Source organism: Ascaphus truei, chromosome 7 (assembly GCF_040206685.1).
Source record: "Ascaphus truei isolate aAscTru1 chromosome 7, aAscTru1.hap1, whole genome shotgun sequence".
NCBI lineage: Eukaryota > Metazoa > Chordata > Amphibia > Anura > Ascaphidae > Ascaphus > Ascaphus truei.
The window spans coordinates 73,692,342-73,717,793 of NC_134489.1; the positions used below are offsets into that span (position 1 = coordinate 73,692,342).

Sequence of the window (25,452 nt, forward strand, 5' to 3'; positions counted from 1 at the left end):
CCTGTTGCAGCACAGCCAGGTGTGAGGTGATCTGCTCCATCAAACATGGTTATTTGAAAGAAACATATCAGGTTGCATTAGCCAGAAGTCTACCTTGTGAATCATATTTTCCTATGTGCTGTAAAAGGAGCATTGAACTTGTCGCAGAACATTTAATTATTTATGTCAACAAAGTTGCCAGTGAATAATTCTAAATTGCAGAATGCCATCTGGTAGGTGATAGAAATGTAATGATCCAAATATGTTTTAATGCCCAAAAGGGGGTAATTCTATGCACAGTATGCCAAAGCAGCCGTTCAGTCTATGGGGATTTTCATTAGAAAACAGCACTAAAAGAGTCATGGAACTCGTACATGTAAATACACTGTGCCTTTTTTAGTGTGTAGAATAAGGTTGTAAATGCAGTATGCATTTGAAGTGTGTGCATACAGTAGGGGTGTGTTTTACAAATGCAGTGCAGAGGACCATGTTTACTAAACAGTGCTGTTCTATAGTCCACCTTCCATGCTGGAAGACACCTTAAAGCCCCATCCAAGTGATTTGCGTTATACTAACTGTGTTACTCAATTAGACACTTTACAGCTCCATTCACTTGAATCTGATGTAGAGGGCCATATTGACTAAGCCATGTTGGAAGGTGTATTATGGAGTCGCATTGCTTAGTACATATGACACAATACCTGCTTACTATTTACATACACTTAACCAATTGGGCTTCCAGGGAGGCCAGCAACCTTGTTGCATCCCCTGGCAGCCACAAGGCTAACGCTATGTTTTTTTAATGAAGGACATACTTTTTCCCCCACAGCTTGTTAAAACAATACCTCCTCTATTTGCTCTTCCCTGGGGGTTAATGAGGGGGCAGGGCTGTGTCACTGCTCAGGTATCAGCGGAATAGGCTGGTTTCCAATATCATTCTCCTTGTAGAAGACTGCAGCCAGCTTCCAGCTGACCTGGCCAGCGAGAACACCTCCATGTTGCATGGTTGTTATATAATTCAAGTCATTTTTTTGTATTGCTCATATGAAGCAGCAACTGAATCTGCAGCAATTGGTGCAACAGTTGGAATCATCAGTGGAAGACTTTGGGCAGCTGAAAATACTGGTGAAGTGATGTGATGTCCGATGTACAAACTGAGCACAATATAAGGTAGGAGTGGGAGTAACTTGGGGTGCAGAGTCCATTAGAAATCACAACACAACAGTGTGTCACTGCATACATCTGCTTGATTTCTTCCTCTAGATACAGTTTATGAAACTCCTTCCCATTCCTCACAGTGAGAGATACGATGGAGCCCAGCGCTGCTTTCCCACTAGAGGCTGCGAAAAGCAGCCTGGCAGGGGATGAGCGCATAGATTACATCAAAGAACAAGCCTTCAGATGCCATAGACTGAAAACAGAGAAATGGAACCGTTTCGTTTCCGCTGAAGAGAACCAGAGGCTGCTGCTGGACTTCCTAGAGACAGCAGAGCATGGGGGGAGGCTGCTGCTATCCACCGGTCCCGGGGGGACTCTGCACGCTGGAGATGGGCAGGTTAGAGACATGAAGCCGGCTCAGTGTAGGGCAGTGAGCTCAGGGCACTGCATAGAAGAGTTGAATAAAAGTTGACAGACTCAGACAGTAAGCAGAGCTTGTGCGCAACATTGTGACCCAAGTAGCTTAAAAAAGTAGCAGTGCTAACTTAAAAAAATAAATTAAAAATACACAATTCATTGAACAAAGATTCTAGAGCTGTATTTTAGAAAGATTTAAGCAAAATATATGCCCTGAAAATAGGAAGGGGTGGAGTGTTTGTTAAATTAATTCAAATTTTCTCTCTAAGTATGATATTTGTTATAATGGAAATGGAAAAGGTAGTAGTGCTGTGGGTGTGAAAATAAAAATGAAGTGTGTTTGTGTTTGTGTGTGTGTGTGTGTTTTTGTGTGTGTGTATGTATGTATGTATGTATATAAAATGGTTGAGACATTTTGTCTATTAATATGGCACATTATAATATCGTTATTATCATTAAGAATGTGTGCTTGTAATGCTGCACATTATGTGATTGTGTAATGTGTCACAGACATGCTATGATCATTCATTGCGATTCAGTGTCAGTGTTCGTTGAGTGAGTATATTAAGCCACATTATAATTTGTGGCCATTGAATATGTGTGTGTATAATGTGTACAGTATAATGTGGTACATTATATTGTGTGGTCATTGAGTATGTGAATATAATATGGTACATGATATGGCGTGGGTCAATGAATATGTGAGTATGATATTGTGTTGTCATTAAGTATGTGTGTATAATATGATATATGATATTGTGAGTATTATTTATTTATTTATTTTTATTTATAAAATATTTTACCAGGAAGTAATACATTGAGAGTTACCTCTCGTTTTCAAGTATGTCCTGGGCACAGAGTAAAACAAATAATACATGGTTACAAGTACAGTTACAATAAATGAACAGGGTATACATTATATACAAGACATTGCATGCACAGTTAAAGAAAATATATATTATGAGCGTATGAAACAGTTACAGACCAGGTTAAAATGTGAGACAGCCTTAGATTTGAAAGAACTTAAACTGGTGGTGGATGTGAGAGTCTCTGGTAGGTTGTTCCAGTTTTGGGGTGCACGTTAGGAGAAGGAGGAACGTCCGGATACTTTGTTGAGCCTTGGTACCATGAACAGTCTTTTGGAGTCTAATCTCAGGTGATAAGTGGTGCAAGTGGTAGGGGTGAGGAGCTTGTTCAGGTAGCTGAGTAGCTTGCCCATGAAGAATTTAAAGGCAAGACAGGAAAGGTGAACTTTGCACCTAGACTCGAGTGTTGACCAATCTAGTTCTTTGAGCATTTCGCAGTGATGTGTGTTGTAGTTGCATTGGAGAACAAAACGACAAATAGAATTGTAGAGGGTGTCAAGTTTGCTAAGGTGGGTTTGAGGTGCCGAGCCATATACTGTCTCCATAGTCAATAATTGGCATTAGCATCTGCTGTGCGACACGCTTTCTGACCAGGAGACTTAGGGAGGATTTGTTCCTGTAAAGTACCCCTAGTTTGGCATAGGTCTTGGTTGTCAGGGTATCAATGTGCATCCCGAATGTTAAGTGGGAGTCGAACCATAAGCCCAGGTATTTAAAACTAGTGACAGGTGTTAGGGTGATGTTAGCGTTGGTTCTAATCAGGAGCTCAGTCACTGGAAGCTTTACAAATTTAGTCTTGGTCCCGAATACCATTGTTACAGTCTTGTCAGTGTTTAAAACCAGTTTGTTTTGGGAAATCCAGTTTTCGAGTCTCAAAAAGTCAGACTGAAGTATGTGTTGAAGGTCAGAGAGGCTATGGCTGTGTGCATATAGGATTGTGTCATCTGCATACATGTGTATTGAGGCTTCCTTACAAGCTGTGGGAAGATAATTAATGAACACTGAGAAGAGTAGGGGCTCCAGAACAGAGCCCTGCGGGACACCACAGGTGATATCCAGATGGTTGGAGTTAGAGCCTGAGATGGACACATGTTGGGATCTTCCTGATAGGTAGGACTGAAACCAGTTTAAAGCATGCTTCCCTATTCCAGAGCTCTGGAGTTTGTTAAGCAGGATAGCATGATCAACTGTGTCAAAAGCCTTTGCAAAATCTTGGAATACTGCACCAGTGAGTTGACCCTGTTCCATTCCACACTGGATTTCATTGCAAACCTTTAGCAGGGTAGTTACGGTGGAGTGTTTGGGACGAAAGCCAGATTGGAATTGGCTAGGGAAATTTGTCTTGGTATAGAAATCGCTTAATTGGGAGTGGACACATTTTCCATGACTTTGGATAGAATTGGGAGAAGTGAGATTGGCCTGTAGTTTGAGACAGTGTTTTTGTCCCCACTTTTGAAGATTGGGACAACTCTGGCAGTTTTCCAGGTCTTAGGGATATGGCCTGCAGACAGGATAGAGTTGACTATGGACGCAATTGGTTTGGCAATGGCTGGGGCACCAAGTCGTAGGAACCTAGATTGTAGTAAGTCGGGTCCACATTGGCTGCTTAGTTTTAGTTTGAGGAGCGCTTGTATAATCTCCTCTTCAGATACTGGGCCAAATTGAAAATTGTGGGCAGTGTTGGGAGGGGGTGGGACTATAGGGGTACTCCCAAGATGAGATTCAGGTTTGTGGTTTGGGCTGCGTTTCGCTAATAGGTTAGTGGCACACCCCACAGAGTAATCATTGAATGCATTTGCAATGTCAGTGGGGTTTGTCAGAGTAATATCCCCCTTAGTGATATTACTTGGTTGCTGATGGTTAGGAGGCTGGAATATATTGTTGATAACCTTCCAGAAGTTTGCTGGGTTTGATGTATTCTGGTGGAGATTGTCAGAGTAATATTGTGCTTTTGCATGCCTTGTTTGCCTTGTGCACATGTTCCGCATGCATCTGTAGTGATTGAGATCCTTGGTGGTGGCAGTTACTTTGTAGCTTTTCCACAAGGCATCCCTGAGCTGGTAGAGTGCTATAAGGTCAGGTGTAACCCATGGAAGGTGGGCACCCCATACCCTTATTTTGCGTAGTGGAGCATGGGTATCGCAGAGTTTTAAGAACTCAGATTGGAAATAGTCGAGCGCAGAATCAGGGTCGGGAATTAAATAGATTCTGTGCCATGGGCAGTTGGTAAGGTCATCCAGAAACTGTTGTGGGTTAAAGTTTTTAAATGTTCTAGTGAGGAGAACTTTAGGGCTTGAATGGGGCGGTTTAATTTTCCTTACACAGTACACTATTGCATGGTCACTGAAAATATCAGGAAGGATGCCAGAGGATTGGATTCTGCTGGGGTTTGAGGAGAGAATCCAGTCTAGCAAGGAATGGTTATGCGATTTCAGGTTTATCCATGTGGGTTGGGAAATGAGTTGCGATAGGTTAAGTGACTTGAGTTGTATCTGGAGTTTGTGGTTTTTAGGGTCAAGCCAATTGAAGTTGAAATCCCCAAGAACTAGCAGCTCACTCTTCTCATTCAGAGAGAAAATGGAGCCAAGAAATTGGGTGATATCAGTCAGGGATTTTAGGGGGGCGGTAGATGCCAGCAAGCAAGATGGGCTTAGAAAAGGGGAGGCAGACTTTGCCAACTAGAATTTCAAAAGAGGCTGGGCTTGGGGGGCAATTTAACAGTGTAAATTGTAATGTGTCTGCAATATAAAATAACACCCCACCTCCTCTCTTTGACCTATCTCTCCTAGAAATGGAGTATCCCTGAATGGCGATATTCGCATCAGGGGTTCTAGGCGATAGCCATGTTTCTGTAAGAATGATGGCTTTGGGTTTATGCATAAGGCACCATGCCCTTAGTTCGTCCAGTTTGGGCAGCAGGCTCCGGATGTTTATATGGGCGACAGATAGCCCTTTTTGGAATTTAAAGGTGGAATTCTCAGGGGCATGGGACATGCATGGTATTGAATTGGATAATTTGGATCAGACCAAAAACGTCCTCAGAGTACCTCGTCCAGATTATTTTCCCTATATATATATATATATATATATATATATATATATATATATATATATATATATATATATATATATATATATATATAGTGCATGCACTGAGAAAATATCACGCTGACACACAGGAGTTCAGTATGATAATGTCTGACTTTATTACTACACAGCCTGCGTTCATATACAGGGGCTGTAGGGGAGGGGGTTTGTATGCAAAAGAGCTAGACAGCTCAGTGATTCTTTGTTAGGTCTCGTCCTTGTATGGTCTTGTTGTTATGATTTATGGTCTTGTTTTTGTAGTTTTTGAACATATCGGCCTTGGAATGGAATTCCTGGGTGCCATCTTCCATACTTGATGGGAGGGGTAGCTGTGGTAGCCATTTTGAGTAAGGAATCATAGCAAGGTACACATTTCAGATGAAGAAATAGGCATTTTATCCAATCCACCACAGTATAATATGGAACATGATATTGTGTATTGTCTCATTGAGTATGTGAGTATTATATGGAACATTATATTGCGTGGTCATTGAATATGTGTGTATAATATGGTGTGATAACAAAAAGTAAATGTGCGCTCTAAGTAATTAAATCGCTGCACTATATAATACAATGAGTCATAAAAAAGTCACCAAAACATCCATGTGTTTAGATCTGGAGCAAAAAGAGTCTGAATGTAAGTCCTCAGATCCAGAGAAATGAAAGGAAATCCTCTTCTTGGATCCAAAAAAGGGTTAAATCTGGCGTTTGCAGCTCTCCTTAATGAGGTGCCTGATCACTTCACGTTAATCTAGAAAAGGCGAAAGCGCAACACGCCAATAGTTTAATTCCGTTTTCTTTTTAAGTTCATTAAAAGTTAAGTAATGCACTTAAGATTTCCACAATCTTGTACAGCATTGAAAAACACAAGGAGCACATGTTGGAAGTCGAGCTCTGCTGGTCTCCCCGGCCTTGCTAACATGGAGCTGCAGCGTTGGGAGCTCTCCAGAAATTATTCCACATTCACAGCTGCATGTCAGCAAGGCTGGGGAGACTGGTGGAGATCAAGTACCAACTTGGTCTGTTATAGTAAGCGCGTGCATGAAGTTGTGCACGTGGCCAGGGCCGTCTTCACAGCATTATAGGCCCCCGGGCAAAGCAGTGCACTGGGCCCTGCCAACTCTCTGCTACAAGTCATCATTTTTCTCCTTCTACCGAGTTAGCGGGAGATTTGAATGTTGAGGCGAGTGATCGGAAAATTAGTGTTAAATTCTGGTCTGTGCATAGATTAGTATGGGGCCCCTATGCTCGTGGGGCCCCCGGGCAACTGCCCAGCGTGCCCAAGCGTTAATAAGGCACTACACATGGCGCAAGCATTTTGTGTATATAGGTCAAACGATGATGCGCATGACTAGGGGGCGTGACCATGATGTCACCAGGGTAGGTTTTTCTTCTGCCTCACTGTGATTGGCTCAGTGTCACGTGGCACGGCAGCCACTCAAAAATACACATTTCTTTCTTGCCACACAGCTGCCGCGCCAACGCTCTGCCGTGTGCGTGTCTGCACTAGATACAGTCATAGGAAGACAGGTATTTCTCATTGACGCTAGTGCGCACGTGCTTACTATATGGAAGTCAGGGGTCTTCTATTTTGCCACTTTAAAAAGGCAAAATAGTGAATGTTTAACAATGTGGGCAATTTCAGTGGAATGTTTGGTGCAAACGTTTAAATTCTTTATTTTGCTAATTTTTCACATTTTTTTTTTTAAAGTTAAATTGAAATTGCAGATAAATGAATATTTGCAGATTCACACATCTGAGTATGTACATCCTGTTATGTTTTGACTGGCAAATTAGCACATTTGATACTGGCACTGAGCTGATTAATGATTAATGACCTGTTGGGGGAGCTTGAAGACTGGTGTTGAGCACTCCTGGATTAATTAGTGATGACGCGCGTGACTAGGGGGCGTAGCCATGATGTCCCAAGGGTGGCACGGCAGCCGCTCAAAAATACACATGTCTTTCTTGCCACACAGCTGCCGTGCCAACGCTCTCTGCCGTGCGGGCGTGCGTGTCTGCACTAGATACTGTCATAGGGAGACAGGTATTTCTCATTGATGCTAGCGCGGCACGCGCTTACTATAATACAGGCTTTAAACGAAACAAGCTCTTTGTATTTTTAAATGCTGTAAAAAATAATCGTGGAAACTAAGTGCAATACTTACCTTTTTAATGAATCGAAAAAGAAAACGGAATTACACTATTGGTGTGTTGCGCTTTTTTCTTTTCTATATTAGTGTATAATATGATGCATTGTATTTTGTGGTCATTGAGTATGTGAGTATAATGTAGTACATTATAGTTACATAGTAGATGAGGTTGAAAAAAGATGTATGTCCATCAAGTTTAACCTATGTTTCATTTAGACGACAGATACTTATCCTATATTTGTTTTTGCAGTATTTTGATCCAGAGCTAGGCAAATAAAAAAAACTGGTGAAACATTGTCCAATTATGTCTCATAAGGGGAACAAGTTAATTCCTTTCTAACTCCAATATTGACAATCAGATTTCTCCCTGGATCAACATCATTCCCATGCTTACTTATTTGGTATATCCCTGTATACCTTTCCTTTCTAAAAAAGATGCCCAACTTTTTTTGAAGATATCTATTGTATCTGCCATCAGTCTCCATGGGCAATGATTTCCACATTTTTACGGCCCTTACTGTAAAGCATAATCTCCTTTGTGGCTGGATAAATCTCCTTTCCTCCAACCTTAAGGGATGGCCCTGAGTCCTTTTGTACTGCCCTTGGGATGAATAGTTCTTTTGAAAGCTCCTTGTATTAACCTCGAATATATTTGTATATAGTTATCATATCCCCTCTGAAACGCCTATTTTCTAATGTAAACAAATCTAATTTAGCTATCCTCTCCTCATAAGTCCGATTTTCCACCCCCTTTATTTATTTTGTGGTCATTGAATATGTATGTAGAGTATGGTACATTATATTGTGTGATCATTTAGTATGTGTGTATTATATAGTACATTATATTTTGTGATAATTTAGTATGTGTGTATTATATGGTACATTATATTGTGTGGTCATTGAGCGCGTATATAATATGGTGCATGATATTGTGTGTCATTGAGTATGTGTGTATAATATGGTACATAGTACATACAGGCATACCCCAGTTTAAGGACACTCACTTTAAGTATACTTAAATACTCGCAAGTAAGGACATATCGCCCAGTAGGCAAACGGCAGCTCGCGCATGCGCCTGTCGGCACGTTCTGAACAGCAATACCGGCTCCCTACCTGTACCGAAGCTGTGCGCAAGCGGGGAGACTATAGAGCCTGTTACAAATGCGTTATTTACATCAGTTATGCACGTATATGACGATTGCAGTACAGTACATGCATCGATAAGTGGAAAAAAGGGAGTGCTTCACTTTAAGTACATTTTCGCTTTACATACATGCTCCGGTCCCATTGCGTACGTTAATGCGGGGTATGCCTTGTAAGAGATGTGTGCAGAGGTACGCAATGGAGACCGTTTTTAAGGTGAAATTAAAAATAAGGCTTTTATTGCGCCTGCTTCTTTAACACATGAAAATCATCAAACGTATGCAAATAAGGGGTTAAACAAAGCTTCTGCTCCACTTGGGAGTATTTCTAGGTAAACATATGCAGTCCAGAACTCCCTTTAGATAGCATGTTTCCCAGCCCCAAACATATAGTTTGATATGTGCAGATATACAACAGTCTTAGAAAGTAAAGCTTATCTGTCTCTCTGGTAGCAGTAGGGGGGAATCCTTCTCTGCTCTCCTGGCATAGCCTTTTTGTCCTAAGGCACTTTCAGTTTTCAGGTTTTAGAAGTCTTCTCACCTTGTTGTCTTGTCTGGCTGTCAGTCTACAGCTCTCAAGACCTCTCTGTCCCTTCCTGTTTCAGCCCACGTGGGAGCTCAGGAGTCTCTCTTCCTGTCTCAGAGGCAGGCTTTTTCTGACACTTCTAATCAGCCAGGTGCTGGTCAATTAACCAGCACACTGCTGGATTAGAGGCAAGTTTTCTGAACAGGGTAAGTCCCCCGTTACATGCCTGTACAGTAATATGTTGTGGTCATTGAGTATGTGTGTGTATAGCATGTTACATTTTACAGGCAGTCCTTGCTTATCCACCGGAACCCGTTCCGCAAACCACCGTCGAATAACAGACCTTCAGATCATGGGTCCATGTTAATCCACGGCGGTGCGTGTCGGATAAGCGGTTCCAACGTCGGATAATGCATCCAGCAGACTGCATTATGCGGCGTCAGATAACCCGTTCGGAGAGCGGACCGTCGGATACGAGGGAGACCTGTATTGTATGGTCATTGAGTATTTGGCATAGTGTAAGTTTGTGGTTATTGTGAGTATTATAAATGTGAAAACCTATATCGTGTCGGTGGAAAAGTTCACTTGGATACAAAAGTTTAATACAAATTAAAAGTCAATGGGCATTGCATTTTCGATTACTTTTACTTTCGAAGCTCGATCGACTTGTAATAATTTAAAAAAATGGAAGTCGTGGGGCTTCTATTTTGCCACTTTAAGAAGGCAAAATAGTGAATGTTTAACAATGTGGGCAATTTCAGTGGAACTTTTGGTGCAAACATTTGAATTCTTTTGCTAATTTTTCACATTTTTTTTTAAAGTTAAATTGAAATTGCAGCTAAATGAATATTTGCAGATTCACACCTCTCTGAGTATGTACATCCTGTTACGTTTTAGCAAATTAGCACATTTGATACTGACACTGAGCTGATTAATGACCTGTTGGGGGAGCTTGAAGACTGGAGTTGAGCACCCCTGGATTAATGCATACAGTACTTGTTATGTGATATCTTTCCTGCATTACATAGATGTCTGTAGCCTGGAAGACCAAACTTTTATGCTTGTTGAAGAAAGCGCCTAAGAGAATTTCAACTAATTTTAAACAGGAAATTGGACTGGGGGAAGTGTCCTACTTAATTCTGGAGCAAGTGTCTGTTCTCATTAGTGAGGTAAGTTCTAGTCATCCTTTTGTGTTCCTGCCACCCTTGCGCGTTGTGAAATGTAGTGAATTTTCCCTGTCGGTACTAAACACTGTCTTTATTGATAGCAGCACCAAATTACTTGGAAGGCACAGTTTCAATTTACACAAAAGCAAGACCAGTCCAGCAATAAATGTTGGTAGTAGGATACATGTACCTTTAGATTTTGGGGATGAAATAAGTTATAGGTTGCTATAGATATGAAGGGTACAATTACAAATCAAACAAGGTGACAGCATGTTTACATAAAAGTATATCTGTCCAGTGAGTCATTCATATCAACAATGGTAGGTACAAGGGTAACAAAGAACCCCTACTATTTAAAGTTTATAGAGCTTACAGTTGTTTGTATGTATGTCTTTATTTATATAGCGCCATTAATGTACATAGCGCTTCACAGTAGTAATACACATGACAATCATATAAATAACAAAAAATACAAATAACAGATCATGGGAATAAGTGCTTCAGACATAGAAGTAACATTTCGGAAGAGGTGTCCCTGCTCCTAAGAGCGTATAATCTAATTGGTAGGTAGGAAAAACATACAGAGACAGTAGGAGGGCATTCTGGTAAGTGCATCTGCAGATGGCCAAGCTTTATGTATAGTGTTAGCCACGGTGCTACTCATATGCTTCTTTAAGCAAGTCTGTCTTAAGGTGGGTCTTAAAGGTGGATAGAGAGGGTGCTAGTCGGGTATTGAGGGGAAGGGCATTCCAGAGGTGTGGGGCAGTCAGTGAGAAAGGTTTAAGGCGGGAGAGGGCTTTAGATACACAAGGGGTAGACAGAAGACATCCTTGAGCAGAACGCAATAGTCGGGATGGTGCATAGAGAGAAATTAGGGCTGAGATGTAAGGAGGGGCAAAAGAGTGTAAAGTTTTAAAAGTGAGGAGAATTGAGTGCGAGATGCGGGATTTGATAGGAAGCCAGGAGAGTGATTTCAGCAGGGGAGACGTGGAGACAGATTTAGGAAAGAGTTGTGATTCTGGCAGCAGCGTTTAGGATAGATTGTAGGGGAGACAGATGAGAGGCAGGAAGGCCGAACAGCAGGAGGTTATAGTAGTCGAGACGGAGAGAATGAGGGTCTGAGTCAGAGTTTTAGCAGTCGAGCAACAGAGGAAAGGGTGTATCTTTGTAATATTGCTTAGGAAAAAGCGACAGGTTTTAGAAACGTTTTGAATGTGAGAGAGGCAGCTGCCCCTAGGCAGCGTGTTTGGGTTACAGGGCAAATGATAGAACTTCCAACAGTAATGTGGAAGGAGGTAGTAGGGCCAGGTTTGGGAGGAAGTATGAGGAGCTCTGTTTTTGCCATGTTAAGTTTAAGTCAGCAGAGGGCCAACCAGGATGATATCGCAGAGAGACATTCAGAAACTTTGGTCTGTACTGCAGGTGTAAGGTCAGGAGTTGAAAAGTAATCTTTTCATTAGATCAATTTCACAGAATAGGGTATCATAAAGGAATTTCAATTGTGATTCATGATGCAATCATTATGAATTTATAACTGTCCTACTATTGCACCATATTCTGTTTTTATCATTCCATCAACATATTTGCTGCAATGTGGTACACTAAACAATTGTTTTAAATTTTATTTGCACTGATCCCATTATCTCCAGGTGTTGCTTGCAATTCTTTCAAATCCAAGTAATTATATTGATTGGCCAAGAGTAGTTCTGCAGGATGTAACCTGTCACATCGAAAAGCTAAATGGTAACGTTTTGAATCTTCAAGAACTTGTATCAGGAAGAACCCTCTTACCACTGCCAACAGAATGTTTGACAGAAGATGTGAACATGTAAGTATCCAGCAACGCTTTCATTACATTTCAAAAGTTTCATTAATACTGCTAAACATTGCTTTCAGAAGGGGATATTTCATAGAAATCCAACTCATTTTTTCATGACTGTAGGTTAAACCCCATCAAAAGGATAACTCTACATTCTATAGAGACCATGGTAATCCAATGGACGCATCAGATAACTGATGTCCTAAAGCGAGATTCAGCCCAGAAGATTTTGCAGGGCGAACATCCAGGACCTTCTACTGAACTCGAATTTTGGGCGATGCAAAAAGAAAACCTGCTTGGTGTTTATTACCAGGTAACAAACAGAGTCTTGGGATGCACACCGTTGGGTATTATGACCATTATATCTTGTGAATCAATGAGTATTGGCATTGAATTGACTGGAAATTCTTGAATGCTGGGATATTTTGGGTTGCCTTGTAGTCTTTTCTGCACAAAACAAAAATCTGGAAAAGCGAACCAAAGGATATCAAAAAGCATCTATCTATGCCAATATTTTACAACATACAAACGCCACTGATTTTCTCAAAACCAGTTGAACATTTCGGCTTTTTTACTTTGTCAGTTAATGTTTGTGTAAAACATTATCTTTTTTTTTCAGCATTTGAATAATCAATCTAGAATAGATCATACTTGATCTCCAAAAATAAATATATTTTTGCATTTAGTATAATAATCATACTTTTTTTGAAAATTGACCCTAAGTTATGATTATTCAGTAAGCTTTATGATCGGAATGGAAAGGAGAACCGGCGCAATGCCAACGCAGTGGGTGCCAAAGTGATGAATAAAACATATTTTCTTTATTGATCCATAAAAAAGGAGGTAAACACTCTCCTACGCGTTTCGCGTAGAAAATACACTTTATCAAGGATATATTTTATTCATCACTTTGGCGCCCACTTCATTGGCAGTGCGCAGGTTCTGCTTTCCATTCCAGTCCAAGCAACTTCACCTGGCTGCACGCCCACCAGGAAGCACAGGGCGGGGTATAAGTGTGGGTACTACTGCTTTCATTATTCAAATTGTCAGCTGTGAGTCCAGGGACCTTCCCAATGAGGTTTTGAGTGTGGTGCTACCATTTGCCTTATCCTTCAGAGAATATTGGCCCATCTGGGGACTTTACTGCATTAATCTCACCAACCCCTGTGTCTTATCCTGCATTTCTGGAATTATATTTCATTTGAACCATAAAGATTCGGCTTTGGAGCACTTTGTCACTAATTGTTGAATAAGTTTTATGAACGGACTGAATATACAATTCTGAGGCTATATTTTAGATTATGTCAGCGTAATATATTTAGTCTGTATTCCTTTTTTTCCACCCATAGTTGCAAAATCCAGAGGTCCATAAAGTAATTGATATTTTGCAGAAAAAAAGAAGCAGCTATTACCTCAGTTTCATGGAATTGATCTCCAAAGTGGAAGAAGGTATGAAAACTATGTCCATTAAACTAAGGAATTTCAAAACGAATGCCTATCTTTCGCAATAGGGTGAGACACTAGACCATACACAGTTAATAAATGCAGTAATGCATTCACTTGAAGGCTAATTAATGCATAGTTTAGTGTCTGGTATTCTGCTTCTTTACATGTTGAATAGGGGCCATTGACTCCTTGAAGGAAGTGATTTGTGTAACCGTCATATATGCCTCCTGGCGCATTTATGTAATTTTTTTCATTCGTTAACTATATAAAGTCTTGAAATAAGAACAGACTTTCGTATATAAAAATGAATAAATCGTTTTTAAAAAATATTGGCTGTTTCACTTCTGTTTATTTTCTTTTTGGACTCCTTTCTCAAAGCATTGTGGCATTAAGTAGAAATAGCCGTGTTCTCCTCAATGGAATGCTTAGAAGCACTCGTGAACGGAAAACATTTGAACACAAAATGATAATACAATTTGATACTAAAACAAGAGGACTTAATGTTGATATGCGTTTTTTTTTAATCCACTACCATATTTTTTTGTAATGTTTCTCCCTGCCGCTCTTTGAATTTTACAATTAAACCCCCCTTTCCCTGCACACTGCTGATGTATGGTCCTGTGTCTCACTGTCCCTTTCATCCATTTATTGCCCTGTCTTTTTATTCCTTCTCTGCATCATCTGCCTTAGGCTGCGCTTATAGTGCCCGCGACGGAGCTCCAAAACAAAATAATTTACTTCATCGCGAGCGCTTATAGTAAGCGCGATGGAGCGATGGAGTGATGGAGTGACCAAAAATTTGGAAGCCGGGTAGATTTTTCAGAGGCTGTCGCCACATGTGACTGTCTCTGAACCAATCGGTGACCCTGTCGCTAGTGACGTCGTTGAAAGTTAACTGATAACTTTCGCAGGTGATGTCATCGGTCGCGTCGCCAGCACTATAAGCGCGGCCTTAGATGGCTATCTTATTTTTCTTTTTTTACATCTGTGTTAAACTCATGGAATCTTTGTAAATCAGTATTGCTGACCTAAGAAAGAGAGGAAAACTCTCTAACGCTTGTCTTATAATATCTATTGTTAGTCCAAATAAATACTGAAGTACTCATTTACTGAAAGCATTCTAGAATTTTTCAAACCTATTATTTCAATTCAGAGGAGCATTAAAAGACAGGCGTTGATCAACTTGACCTGTATTGGATTCACATGACACTCTCACAGATGTTTTTTTTTTATGTATACTAAGGTCCAAATAGGTTGACCATCTGTGCCTGATGTCAACAGACATTGCTCAGTAGTTGCTAAGACTTATTGTCAATACAAATAAATATATCAAGTGATCACACTAGAGGTTATTCATTAAACTGTGGGAGTGACGATTCGGGTACTATTGCACTGGAGCTGTGGCGTAGCTAGACATTCATGAGCCCCGGGGCAAAAAAAATTTCAGGGCCCCATTAATATTAATACTGACTACAATTTTTTTCTCCCTGACCCTCTATCTCAGGGGTGCGCAAACTGCGGGGGGCGCGAGATTATCTGCCGGGGGCGTGGGGTTTACAGAAGCCATGTGTGCTTCCCGGAGGCACTTAAATTAAATGCCAAGGAAGCGGCGAAGGCCCCTACAAATTTCATTTACCTTGGTTCAGAGGGCTTCTGGAGACACGTCGCCATGGCAATGTGACATAACTTTGCTATGGCAACGTGACGTCATGACACGCAGAACCTAGGTAAGGGGGGTGGGGGGGGCGTGGGGAGAGGGCGACAGCCGGCAGGGGGGGCGCAGCAGAAAAAGATTGCACTTCCCTGCTCGATCTCATCATCCCTCATATTACCCCATCATCTCTTCCACTCATCATCATCATCATCATCATCATCATCATCATAATCTTCTATACCCCTCCTCCTCCTCCTCATCTACTCTCCCCCCTTCCTCCTCATTTCTCCCCCCCTCATCATCATCATCATCATCATTATCTCTACTTCCTCCCCCCCCATCCTCTCTCCTCACTCCCCTCCCATATGTACACACAAACACTACACCATATACACACATACCAAACATGCAACATTAGTATGACACATACATACCATATACAAATACATTTATATTCAACATATAAAAAACCCACTAAATATACAACATATACATGCACATAATGCATGAAACACACATACTGTATGCATTACAAATACACACACACTAACCAACATACACACTTGCCAACAGACACACGGAACCAGGAGATGCAGAGAGGAGCAGCTATGGAGTGCTCTGCAGCGCCACCTGCTGCCCGGAAGTGGTTAAGCAGGAAGAAAGCCCTTCTTGCCTCCTCCCTCCAGCTGTTCAGTGATCAGCTCCACACTCCGCAGCTGGCATCTTCCGCTTTCCTACCCGCCCAAGCCTATCTGAAGAGAGACAGATGGGTCGCCAACAGCAGGGGAGAGCGAGCCCCCCAAGAGCGCGGGGCCCCAGGCTTTGCCCGGGCTATAGCTACACCCCTGCACTGAAGCACTGTTGAAGTCGGTCAGACTTTCCATGTGATAGTGCCCCAATTGGTACACAGTTTAATGTATAACCCTCTAAGTTCGCGGTTCTTTTAAGTTCTTTCTTGCAGTAACGGCCTTTATTGTGTTTTTTTATTTATTGCATTTATTGTGAAATAATTGTATTTTTGCATTTAATTTATTTGGAAAAATGTTCTGAGCATGAGCTCTTCCTTTTATTTGAATGCCTTTCACCTTTTTGTAGCTCTTTCCGAGGCCCTGGATATTGAGTTACACTTGAGGCCTTTAAAATTTTACATTGCCCATTTGGAGGAATCGAACTTCCCAGACATTGAAAATCTTAGTACACCACTTTTCCACACCATATGCCTGATATGGACACATTCCAGATATTATTGCTTTCCTGGACGGATAATTGTTCTTCTGCAAGAATTCTGTAATCTTCTCATTGACGCGGTAAGAGAAATGATGTTATAATTCATTATTTTAGTTTATACTCTGCTCATTATACATCCCACTGAGGCAAAAATTGCTGTGGCCACAGATTTGAATTCATTCTCAAAAGTGTTAACATTTTCATTTAAAAAATGTAAAAAATGATCATACCTTTTAAGCAGAAATTAAGGTAAGCAATTACATCTCTTCAGTTTGAGGTTTAAAGGGGCAATCCTTCCTTGGGCCAAAGTGAACTAATTCCTTTGACATGTTTAAGGGGTCTCATACGGGTAATTTATACCATTTTTTTTAAACCTATATCTGACACCTATAAGTATTTTTCATCTATATAGTAAAGTTAGACTTGGGAGGGGTACGATTTTCCCTTGGCTACGAACTTGTGTGATGTCACTGTGTGATGTCACTGTGTGTTCAGCAAGTGCTTGTTCAGCCAGAGTCCCCCCTCCCCACAACTTCATTGGCTCTCTGTTAAGGACAGAGTGGGATAAGAATAAGAAAAACACTTGTGTGACGAACACTTCATATTCTGAGACCCACTAAGAAATTCAACTGGCCGACTACATTGGACTGCACCTCTCAATGCCTCAGATGTTCTAAGAATGAGTAAGAGTCCCGACTCCTTGAGTCAGATTATCCAACTTGTATACACTTTAATATCTCTGTTAACATTTCCCTCCCTATAATTAGTACATTGTAGTCTGTTGTGATCAGAGGTCTTTCATGTGGAATTTTGAATGATAATTTTAATCCTACCTGGGGGAAAAAGTAAAATCATTTAAAAGGATACGTCAAGAGAATTGTTTTAGCATTTTTCTACATATTGAGTATATCGCTTTGGTAAATATTCAGGTAGCATATAAACATATTTATTGCAGTTATTATACATCTGTCACCTTCAAGCCAGTTTCCTTAGAGAAAATGAATTAGATCGGCATCTATATTCGTGCAATGCATTAAGGAGATATCCTTAACCCATAAAAAGACACTTGTTCAATTATTGTCTACTGTACCTCATTTTGAAACACAGATGCCGTATAGTAGAACTCTACTTGGTTCCATGTGCAATAATGTAATGAATAATTATGAATTGCGTATTTACCCTTGTACTTAATCTGTAACAGGCTTTTACCTTTCTAATCCCTGAGGAGATCTTCAAAATGGAGTTGGAGGAAGGACTAGAAAGGGTACAACAAACTGTCCAAATGTTTACATCTTTCAAGAAAACTTTCTCCATTTACAAAGAGAAAATGTCTTATAATTCCAGCAGCATGAAAGATGTGAAACTGTGGGACTTCCCGGCCAACCTTGTATTTTCCCGATTTGATAGTATTCTGGAAAGGTTATTGTACATTGAGGTAAGATATGTCTTCGTTACAGATAAGTGGCCCATACGTAATATGCTGTAATGCCGCTTTCCAGTGGTGCAGCTCTATTTCAAGGAATGAGACTAAAATCTTATCCAGCTCAGGGAAGCAGCTTCAGGATACACAGGATAGGGATCATAAAATATACAGTGTCTGGAGGAGAGGTTTGAGCCCGACTTTTTTTTCATCATGTCCACACTGCGGTCTGTGTTCACCACGGCATTTATTCTGGTGGGCATCCTGCCCCAAATCCTCTCTTTTTTTTTTTTTGTCCGCAGTGCTAGTGTGTGAGCACAGATCACCCAATCATTTTGAGTGGTTCTCCACCACGCCATTGCTCAGAACCACAAGTTCCTCCTCTGTGGACTTGAGACTTCTGATTTTTGCAGCATCAAAAGCAGAAGCATGGGTTCCAGCAGCAGAATGGTGCAGCCTGCTCAGCCACGTCAACAGTTCAACTGTCAGTATGTAATGTGTATTTATTTTAATTTGCAACGTGCTCATGGCGTTATGTTGGGTAACGCTAGTGGAATGCATGAGCGTTAATTGAAATGCACGTTATGTTTTTCCCAATGCGTATGTGCAGTGTATTGTTTAATGCGTCTGAGTGCTATGTGTTACGCCGGTGCTACCCGCAGACCAGACCCGTTCCTTTCACTGAGGTGAGGAACGTATAGAAGCACGCACCCGCAGCAAAGGGAGCGTGTCCGGAGTGTGGTGATTTTGGCGTTGCCAGGCCAGGTGTATTTAGCTAGCAATACTTGCCGGTACCGGTGTAGAAATGTCGTTGTCGTTGCCGTTAGCCAAAGTCTGGGATTGGAGAATTCCGGAAGGTCGTTTGTCCAAGCAGGGGTCTAGAGCCAGAGAGAGACGTCCGCCAAGCCAAGTCGTAACCTGAGAGAATAAGAGAGAAAACGCCAGAGTAGTAATCCAAGTGAAAACTATGTCGAGCAATGAGTAAGAGGAAGAACTGGCATTATAAAGTGTGACTGGCCAATCAGAGGTGGGGGCAGGCCTGGAGGACTGCGTGGAGCTATCCTGGATAGGTCCCGTTGATTGGCAGGCAGGTGAGGACTCTTGTCTTGGTAGGAGGTCCTCTTAGTGTGCTGGGGGCGGGTCTTCACTGCAAGAGCAGTGAATAAATTAACCTCACCCGGCGCGCTGTTCAGGCGCGCGGCTGGAGAACACGGCGGCCGCATGCGGGACTGCAGACCCCGCGGGCATCCGAGGACGCAGAGCACGGCGGGGAACCCCCAGGACCGCCGAAGGTGAGTGACGCCAGCGAGAGGCGCGCGCCACGGTCGCGGGAGTAACCGCAGGGGAAGGGAGACCAGGGCGCGGATGCCGCGATCCCTGAATCCTCACAGTACCCCCCCCTTCAGGATCGGCCTCAGGACGATCCTTCCATGGTTTTGATGGAAACTTCTTACGAAAGCGTTTGAGGAGTCCTGGAGCATGAATATCTTTCAGGGGTACCCATGACCTCTCTTCGGGTCCAAAACCTCTCCAGTGGACCAAGAAGTGGACTTTACCTCTTGAAAGACGGGAATCCAGTAGAGCCTGTATTTTATACTCTTCGTTACCCTGTACCATCACAGGATCTGGTTTAGAAGTGTGATCCGGAAAGAGGCTACTGGAGATAAAAGGTTTGAGAAGTGAGGTGTGAAAGACATTCGGAATTCTCATGCTTTGAGGAAGTTGGAGTCGAAAAGAAACCGGATTAACCTGCTCCAAAATGGAAAAGGGACCCAGGAACCTAGGAGCCAATTTGAGGGAAGGCGTTTTGAGACGGATGTTCTTGGATGATAGCCAAACCTTGTCCCCGGGTTTGTATTCGGGTGCCGGACGACGGTGACGATCAGCCGGATTTTTAGATGTCAAGGATGCCTTTTGTAATGCAGATTGTATTCTGGACCAAGAGTCTTGTAGGAGAGCAATATGTTCGTCCACGGCTGGTACCCCAGAGGATTCTTTAGTAATAGGTAGGCGAGCCGGATGGAATCCGTAGTTGATAAAGAAGGGGGTCTCGTGAGTGGACTCATTCCTGGAAGAATTGAATGCGTACTCAGCCCAGGTAAGTAATTCTGCCCAGTCATCCTGAGAATTAGAGACGAAGCACCTTAAGTATTTCTCGAGGGATTGATTAACCCTCTCGGTCTGTCCGTTGGATTGAGGGTGATATCCAGAAGAAAAGGAAGACGAGATACCTAGTTTCTTGGTGAAATTTCTCCAGAACTTGGAGACGAACTGGGAACCCCGATTGGACACGATGGATGTGGGAATCCCATGGATCCGGAAAATCTCTTTGGCAAAAATATCCGCAAGGGCGGGTGAGGAGGGTAATCCTTTGAGAGGGATAAAGTGTGCCATCTTGGAAAACCGATCCACTACCACAAGAATGGTATTCATGCCATTCGACCTAGGCAACTCCACAATAAAATCCATCGAAATGTGGGACCAGGGACGCTCCGGAATAGGTAAAGGTAAGAGAAGACCCTGAGGTTTCTGACGAGGAATCTTGTTACGCGCACATACCGGACAGGACCGTGTAAATTCCAGAATGGTTTTAACCATATTGGGCCACCAAAAGGTACGACGGATGAGGTCCAAGGTTTTCTTGAATCCAGGATGCCCTACCGAACGGACGGCGTGTCCCCAGTCCAGTATTTCAGGGATAAATTTGGGTTCCACATACAAAGAGTCTTTAGGAACCACAAGACCGGACGGGAGGTTCTCTTGAGACTTGATGATCCTCTCCAGATTCTTGAATGCCACAGCTGCTAAGATTCTTTGTTTAGGGAGGATGGACTCAGTGGTTTTCTCTGATCTCTCTTCAGAAGAGTATTGCTGGGAGAGAGCATCCGCCTTGACGTTCTTAGTGCCGGGAATGTATGAGAGAACAAAATTGAATCTAGAGAAAAATAACGACCAGCGAGCTTGGCGAGGACCTAAGCGACGGGCATTCTCAATGTACAATAAGTTCTTATGGTCCGTAAGGATGGTGAATGGCTCTTTTGACCCCTCCAGAAGATGTCTCCATTCTTGAAGAGCCATCTTGACGGCCAAAAGTTCCCTATTGCCCACGTCATAATTCCTCTCTGCCGATGAAAATCTTTTGGAGAAAAACCCGCAAGGATGAAGTTTATCCTGGGAAGAAAATTTCTGCGACAGAACCGCCCCAGCCCCACAGTCCGAAGCGTCAACCTCTAAGGTGAAGGGGAAATTCGTGTTAGGGTGTCGAAGGATGGGAGCAGAGACAAAAGTTTGTTTCAGTGTCTCGAATGCCGTGACAGCTTCTGGAGACCAAGATGAAGGGTCTGCACCTTTTTTGGTCAGTGCCGTGATAGGAGCGACAATGGTAGAAAAGTTGCGGATAAACTTCCGGTAATAATTAGAAAAACCCAAAAACCGTTGAACAGATTTGAGGGAATTGGGTTGTGGCCAATCCACGATGGCCTTTAGCTTCTCTGGGTCCATGGCCAAACCTTTGTTGGAGATGATGTATCCGAGAAAAGAAGTGGTAGACTGATGAAAAATGCATTTCTCCATTTTAGCAAACAACCGGTTCTCGCGGAGGCGTGAAAGCACAAACTTCGTATGGATGATATGATCCTGTAAGTTTTGAGAAAAAATAAGGATGTCATCCAGGTATACAATGACAAATATATTAAGAACGTCTCAAAAGATGTCATTGATGAAGTCCTGAAAAACTGCCGGTGCGTTGCATAACCCGAAGGGCATCACTAGATATTCGTAGTGTCCGCTACGGGTGTTGAAGGCAGTCTTCCATTCATCGCCCTCCCGGATGCGGATGAGGTTGTATGCCCCACGGAGATCCAGTTTAGTAAAGAGATTGGCCCCCTGAAGTCTATCAAAGAGTTCGGAGATGAGTGGGATAACGATTCTTCACCGTGATATGGTTCAGACCCCGGTAATCAATACATGGTCTGAGAGTACCATCTTTCTTTTTGACAAAGAAGAATCCAGCCCCCGCAGGAGAATTGGAATGACGTATGAAGCCCCGCTTAAGATTCTCACGAATATATTCGTCCATAGCTTTGGTCTCGGGCAACGAGAGAGGATAAGATTTGGCTTTAGGCAAGGTATAACCAGGTACCAGATCAATCGGACAATCGTAGGAACGATGAGGAGGTAGAAGTTCAGACTGAGCCTTGCTGAAAACGTCCAAGAATTCGGCGTATGGAGAAGGTAACTCCCTCAGAGAACTTGATGTATTGGCTAATAGAAAGGATGGTTGCTTGATAGAGGAAAAAGGTTTCTCTGACCTTGACCTCCAGTTAATAGGGTTAGGAGAAACCCAATCGATGTGTGGATTATGCTTCTGTAACCAGGGCAAGCCAAGCGTGATAGGTGTTCTTTGGGCATGAATAACATCAAAACCCAGAGTCTCTTTGTGAGAATGAGTAGAAAGGGTGATAGGTCCGGTCTCTAAGGAGATATAAGCCGGGGTGAGAGGTCGATTATCAATCCCGACCAAGGCAACGGGAGAGTCCTTCCTGGAAAGCGGAATTTGATTTTGCTCAGAAAAGGTTTGATCTATGAAATTCCCTCCTGCGCCGGAATCGATAAATGCAGCAGTGGAGGTGCGGAAAGTCGGTCCTGAAAGGGAGACGGGAATAGTCAATCTTTTGGGAAGTTCCCTTCTGGGAGGGGGACAAGGAGATTCAGTACCCAGAGAGCGCCCCTTCGTACTCACTGGGCTTAGTCGTTTCCCGGAGATGGAGGATGGTTACGGGTACGCTGCTCAGAAGCTCCGCAATGATGGCACGATTCCCCAGTAGAGCGAAGTTGTCGTGACGGTACCCGAGGTTGCTGAACTCCAAGTTGCATCGGCTCTGGAGCCTCCAGCGCCGGTAACGGGGATACGACGGGTCTCTGGTTAGTAGAGAACCTGGAAAAGGAAGCACGGAAAGGCGTAGCCCGGGGAAGCTGACGCTGAGCGCGGCGTACCTGAAGGCGCTGACCCATACGAGTAGCCAGGGTGATGAGATCCTCCAGTAACTCTGGCCTGGTGTGGGAAGCAAGTTCATCCTTCAGAGACTCCGATAGACCTTTCCAGAAGACGGCGACTAAAGCCTCCTGACCCCAATGAGTCTCAGCTGCTACAGTTCTGAATTCCAAGGCGTATTGACCCACAGGCCGACGTCCCTGTGTAAGCTCTAGCAGGGTATCAGAAGCAGTCTCTTGACGTGCGGGGATATCAAAAACCTGTCGAAAGTCCCGTCTGAAGGCCGCGTAATCGCGGGTAATATCAGGGCGTAGTTCCCAGATCGGAGAGGCCCATGCCAGTGCATTACCTGTGAGCAGACTATATACGTAGGCTACCTTTTTCCGGCCAGTAGCATACAACTGGGGAGCCATCTCGAACTGGATCTCGCACTGGTTGAGAAAGCCACGACAGGCGTGTGGATCCCCTGCGTAGGGCCTTGGAGCCGGAATCTTCGGAACTGAAAATGAAGTGGAAGATAAGTCAGGCTGCGCCGGGGGTGCAGCCGCAGGCAGAGCCTGTAAAGGGCGGTCCAATACCTGTTGGGAGAGGAGAGCCACTTGATCCGTTAAGGCCTGTATTTGTTGGTACATGGCCGTCATCATAGACAGTCTGGTCTGCATCTTGTGGGCTCGACATAATGTTACGCCGGTGCTGCCCGCAGACCAGACCCGTTCCTTTCACTGAGGTGAGGAACGTATAGAAGCACGCACCCGCAGCAAAGGGAGCGTGTCCGGAGTGTGGTGATTTTGGCGTTGCCAGGCCAGGTGTATTTAGCTAGCAATACTTGCCGGTACCAGTGTAGAAATGTCGTTGTCGTTGCCGTTAGCCAAAGTCTGGGATTGGAGAATTCCGGAAGGTCGTTTGTCCAAGCAGGGGTCTAGAGCCAGAGAGAGACGTCCGCCAAGCCAAGTCGTAACCTGAGAGAATAAGAGAGAAAACGCCAGAGTAGTAATCCAAGTGAAAACTATGTCGAGCAATGAGTAAGAGGAAGAACTGGCATTATAAAGTGTGACTGGCCAATCAGAGGTGGGGGCAGGCCTGGAGGACTGCGTGGAGCTATCCTGGATAGGTCCCGTTGATTGGCAGGCAGGTGAGGACTCTTGTCTTGGTAGGAGGTCCTCTTAGTGTGCTGGGGGCGGGTCTTCACTGCAAGAGCAGTGAATAAATTAACCTCACCCGGCGCGCGCTGTTCAGGCGCGCGGCTGGAGAACACGGCGGCCGCATGCGGGACTGCAGACCCCGCGGGCATCCGAGGACGCAGAGCACGGCGGGGAACCCCCAGGACCGCCGAAGGTGAGTGACGCCAGCGAGAGGCGCGCGCCACGGTCGTGGGAGTAACCGCAGGAGAAGGGAGACCAGGGCGCGGATGCCGCGATCCCTGAATCCTCACACTATGATCCCCGTTCATTCAGCTAGTTTGCCGAACGTTGGTTTTCAGGATGCATGAAAACTAACAGACGTTACCTAGTTAGGTAAAGTAACGTCACATTAGTAGGGATAGTTTAAAGCAGCTTTGAGTATCTAACCCTTTATAACTCATATGTCTGACAGCTCTGCATGGTGTCTTATGGCTTAACGCCAGTTACTAAATATTTCCACCTAATGCCTTTTTTCCCTGTATTATAGTTTGTTTCAGTTTATTAAAAATGTACACCAATCTCTTTTACAATACCAAATTTATTATCAGCCTTCGATGCTACGTTAAGTTTTAATCTGCAAAGCTGACCTACTAAGTACTAGTTTTGTGGAGAAGACCGCAGTAATGCTGGCAGTAACAATAAGGAGTATCTGGCACAGTTTCGCTTCAGTACAAAAGATATTCCATTTTTGCCCTGACATACAGTATTTAGCAATAAAAATTAATTCATTTTTTATGGCTTGATTGAGATTGCATTCTCATTTTGCTAATTTGGAGCAAAATATTGATAAGAAATCCTAAATTGCTGCGTGGGGGTTGCTCACGGGAGACCTGGACTAACACAGCAGGGATCAATTCGCCAGACAGAGCAACTGAGTTAATAAAAGTGTATTTATTGGTAAAAGATATCCACAACTGTTCACATACATAAATACACCCACTGCCAACTGGGGAACACCCTGCAGGCCTGGGTGGAGGGACCGTTGAGAAGAGATTTTCCCAGTAATGTTCCCATGCTGTGTCTAGCAGGCTTCCTTCAGAGACCCCAATCAACACACACAGGAGCCCAGAACTCTGGGAGAACTGCCACTGGCTCTGGCTGGGACTGGCTCTAACTGCCACTGGCTCTGGCTGGGACTGGCTCTAACTGCCACTGGCTCTGGCTGGGACTGGCTCTAACTGCCACTGGCTCTGGCTGGGACTGGCTCTAACTGCCACT

The 25,452-nt window shown here is 43.4% G+C and overlaps 1 protein-coding gene across 1 annotated transcript in view; it reads left to right on the forward strand.

Moving 5' to 3' along the window:
• The first annotated feature begins 845 nt into the window (after positions 1–845).
• LOC142499998 (dynein axonemal heavy chain 11-like) overlaps positions 846–25,452 on the forward strand; it is a 362,984-nt gene continuing 338,377 nt past the window's right edge. Inside the window, exons 1-7 of the mRNA XM_075610053.1 lie at positions 846–1,534; positions 10,357–10,497; positions 12,144–12,322; positions 12,437–12,626; positions 13,663–13,762; positions 16,509–16,720; positions 17,842–18,075. Of these exons, the coding sequence (XP_075466168.1) occupies positions 1,289–1,534; positions 10,357–10,497; positions 12,144–12,322; positions 12,437–12,626; positions 13,663–13,762; positions 16,509–16,720; positions 17,842–18,075 (1,302 nt within the window). The 5' untranslated portion in view covers positions 846–1,288. The remainder of the gene's footprint in view (positions 1,535–10,356; positions 10,498–12,143; positions 12,323–12,436; positions 12,627–13,662; positions 13,763–16,508; positions 16,721–17,841; positions 18,076–25,452) is intronic.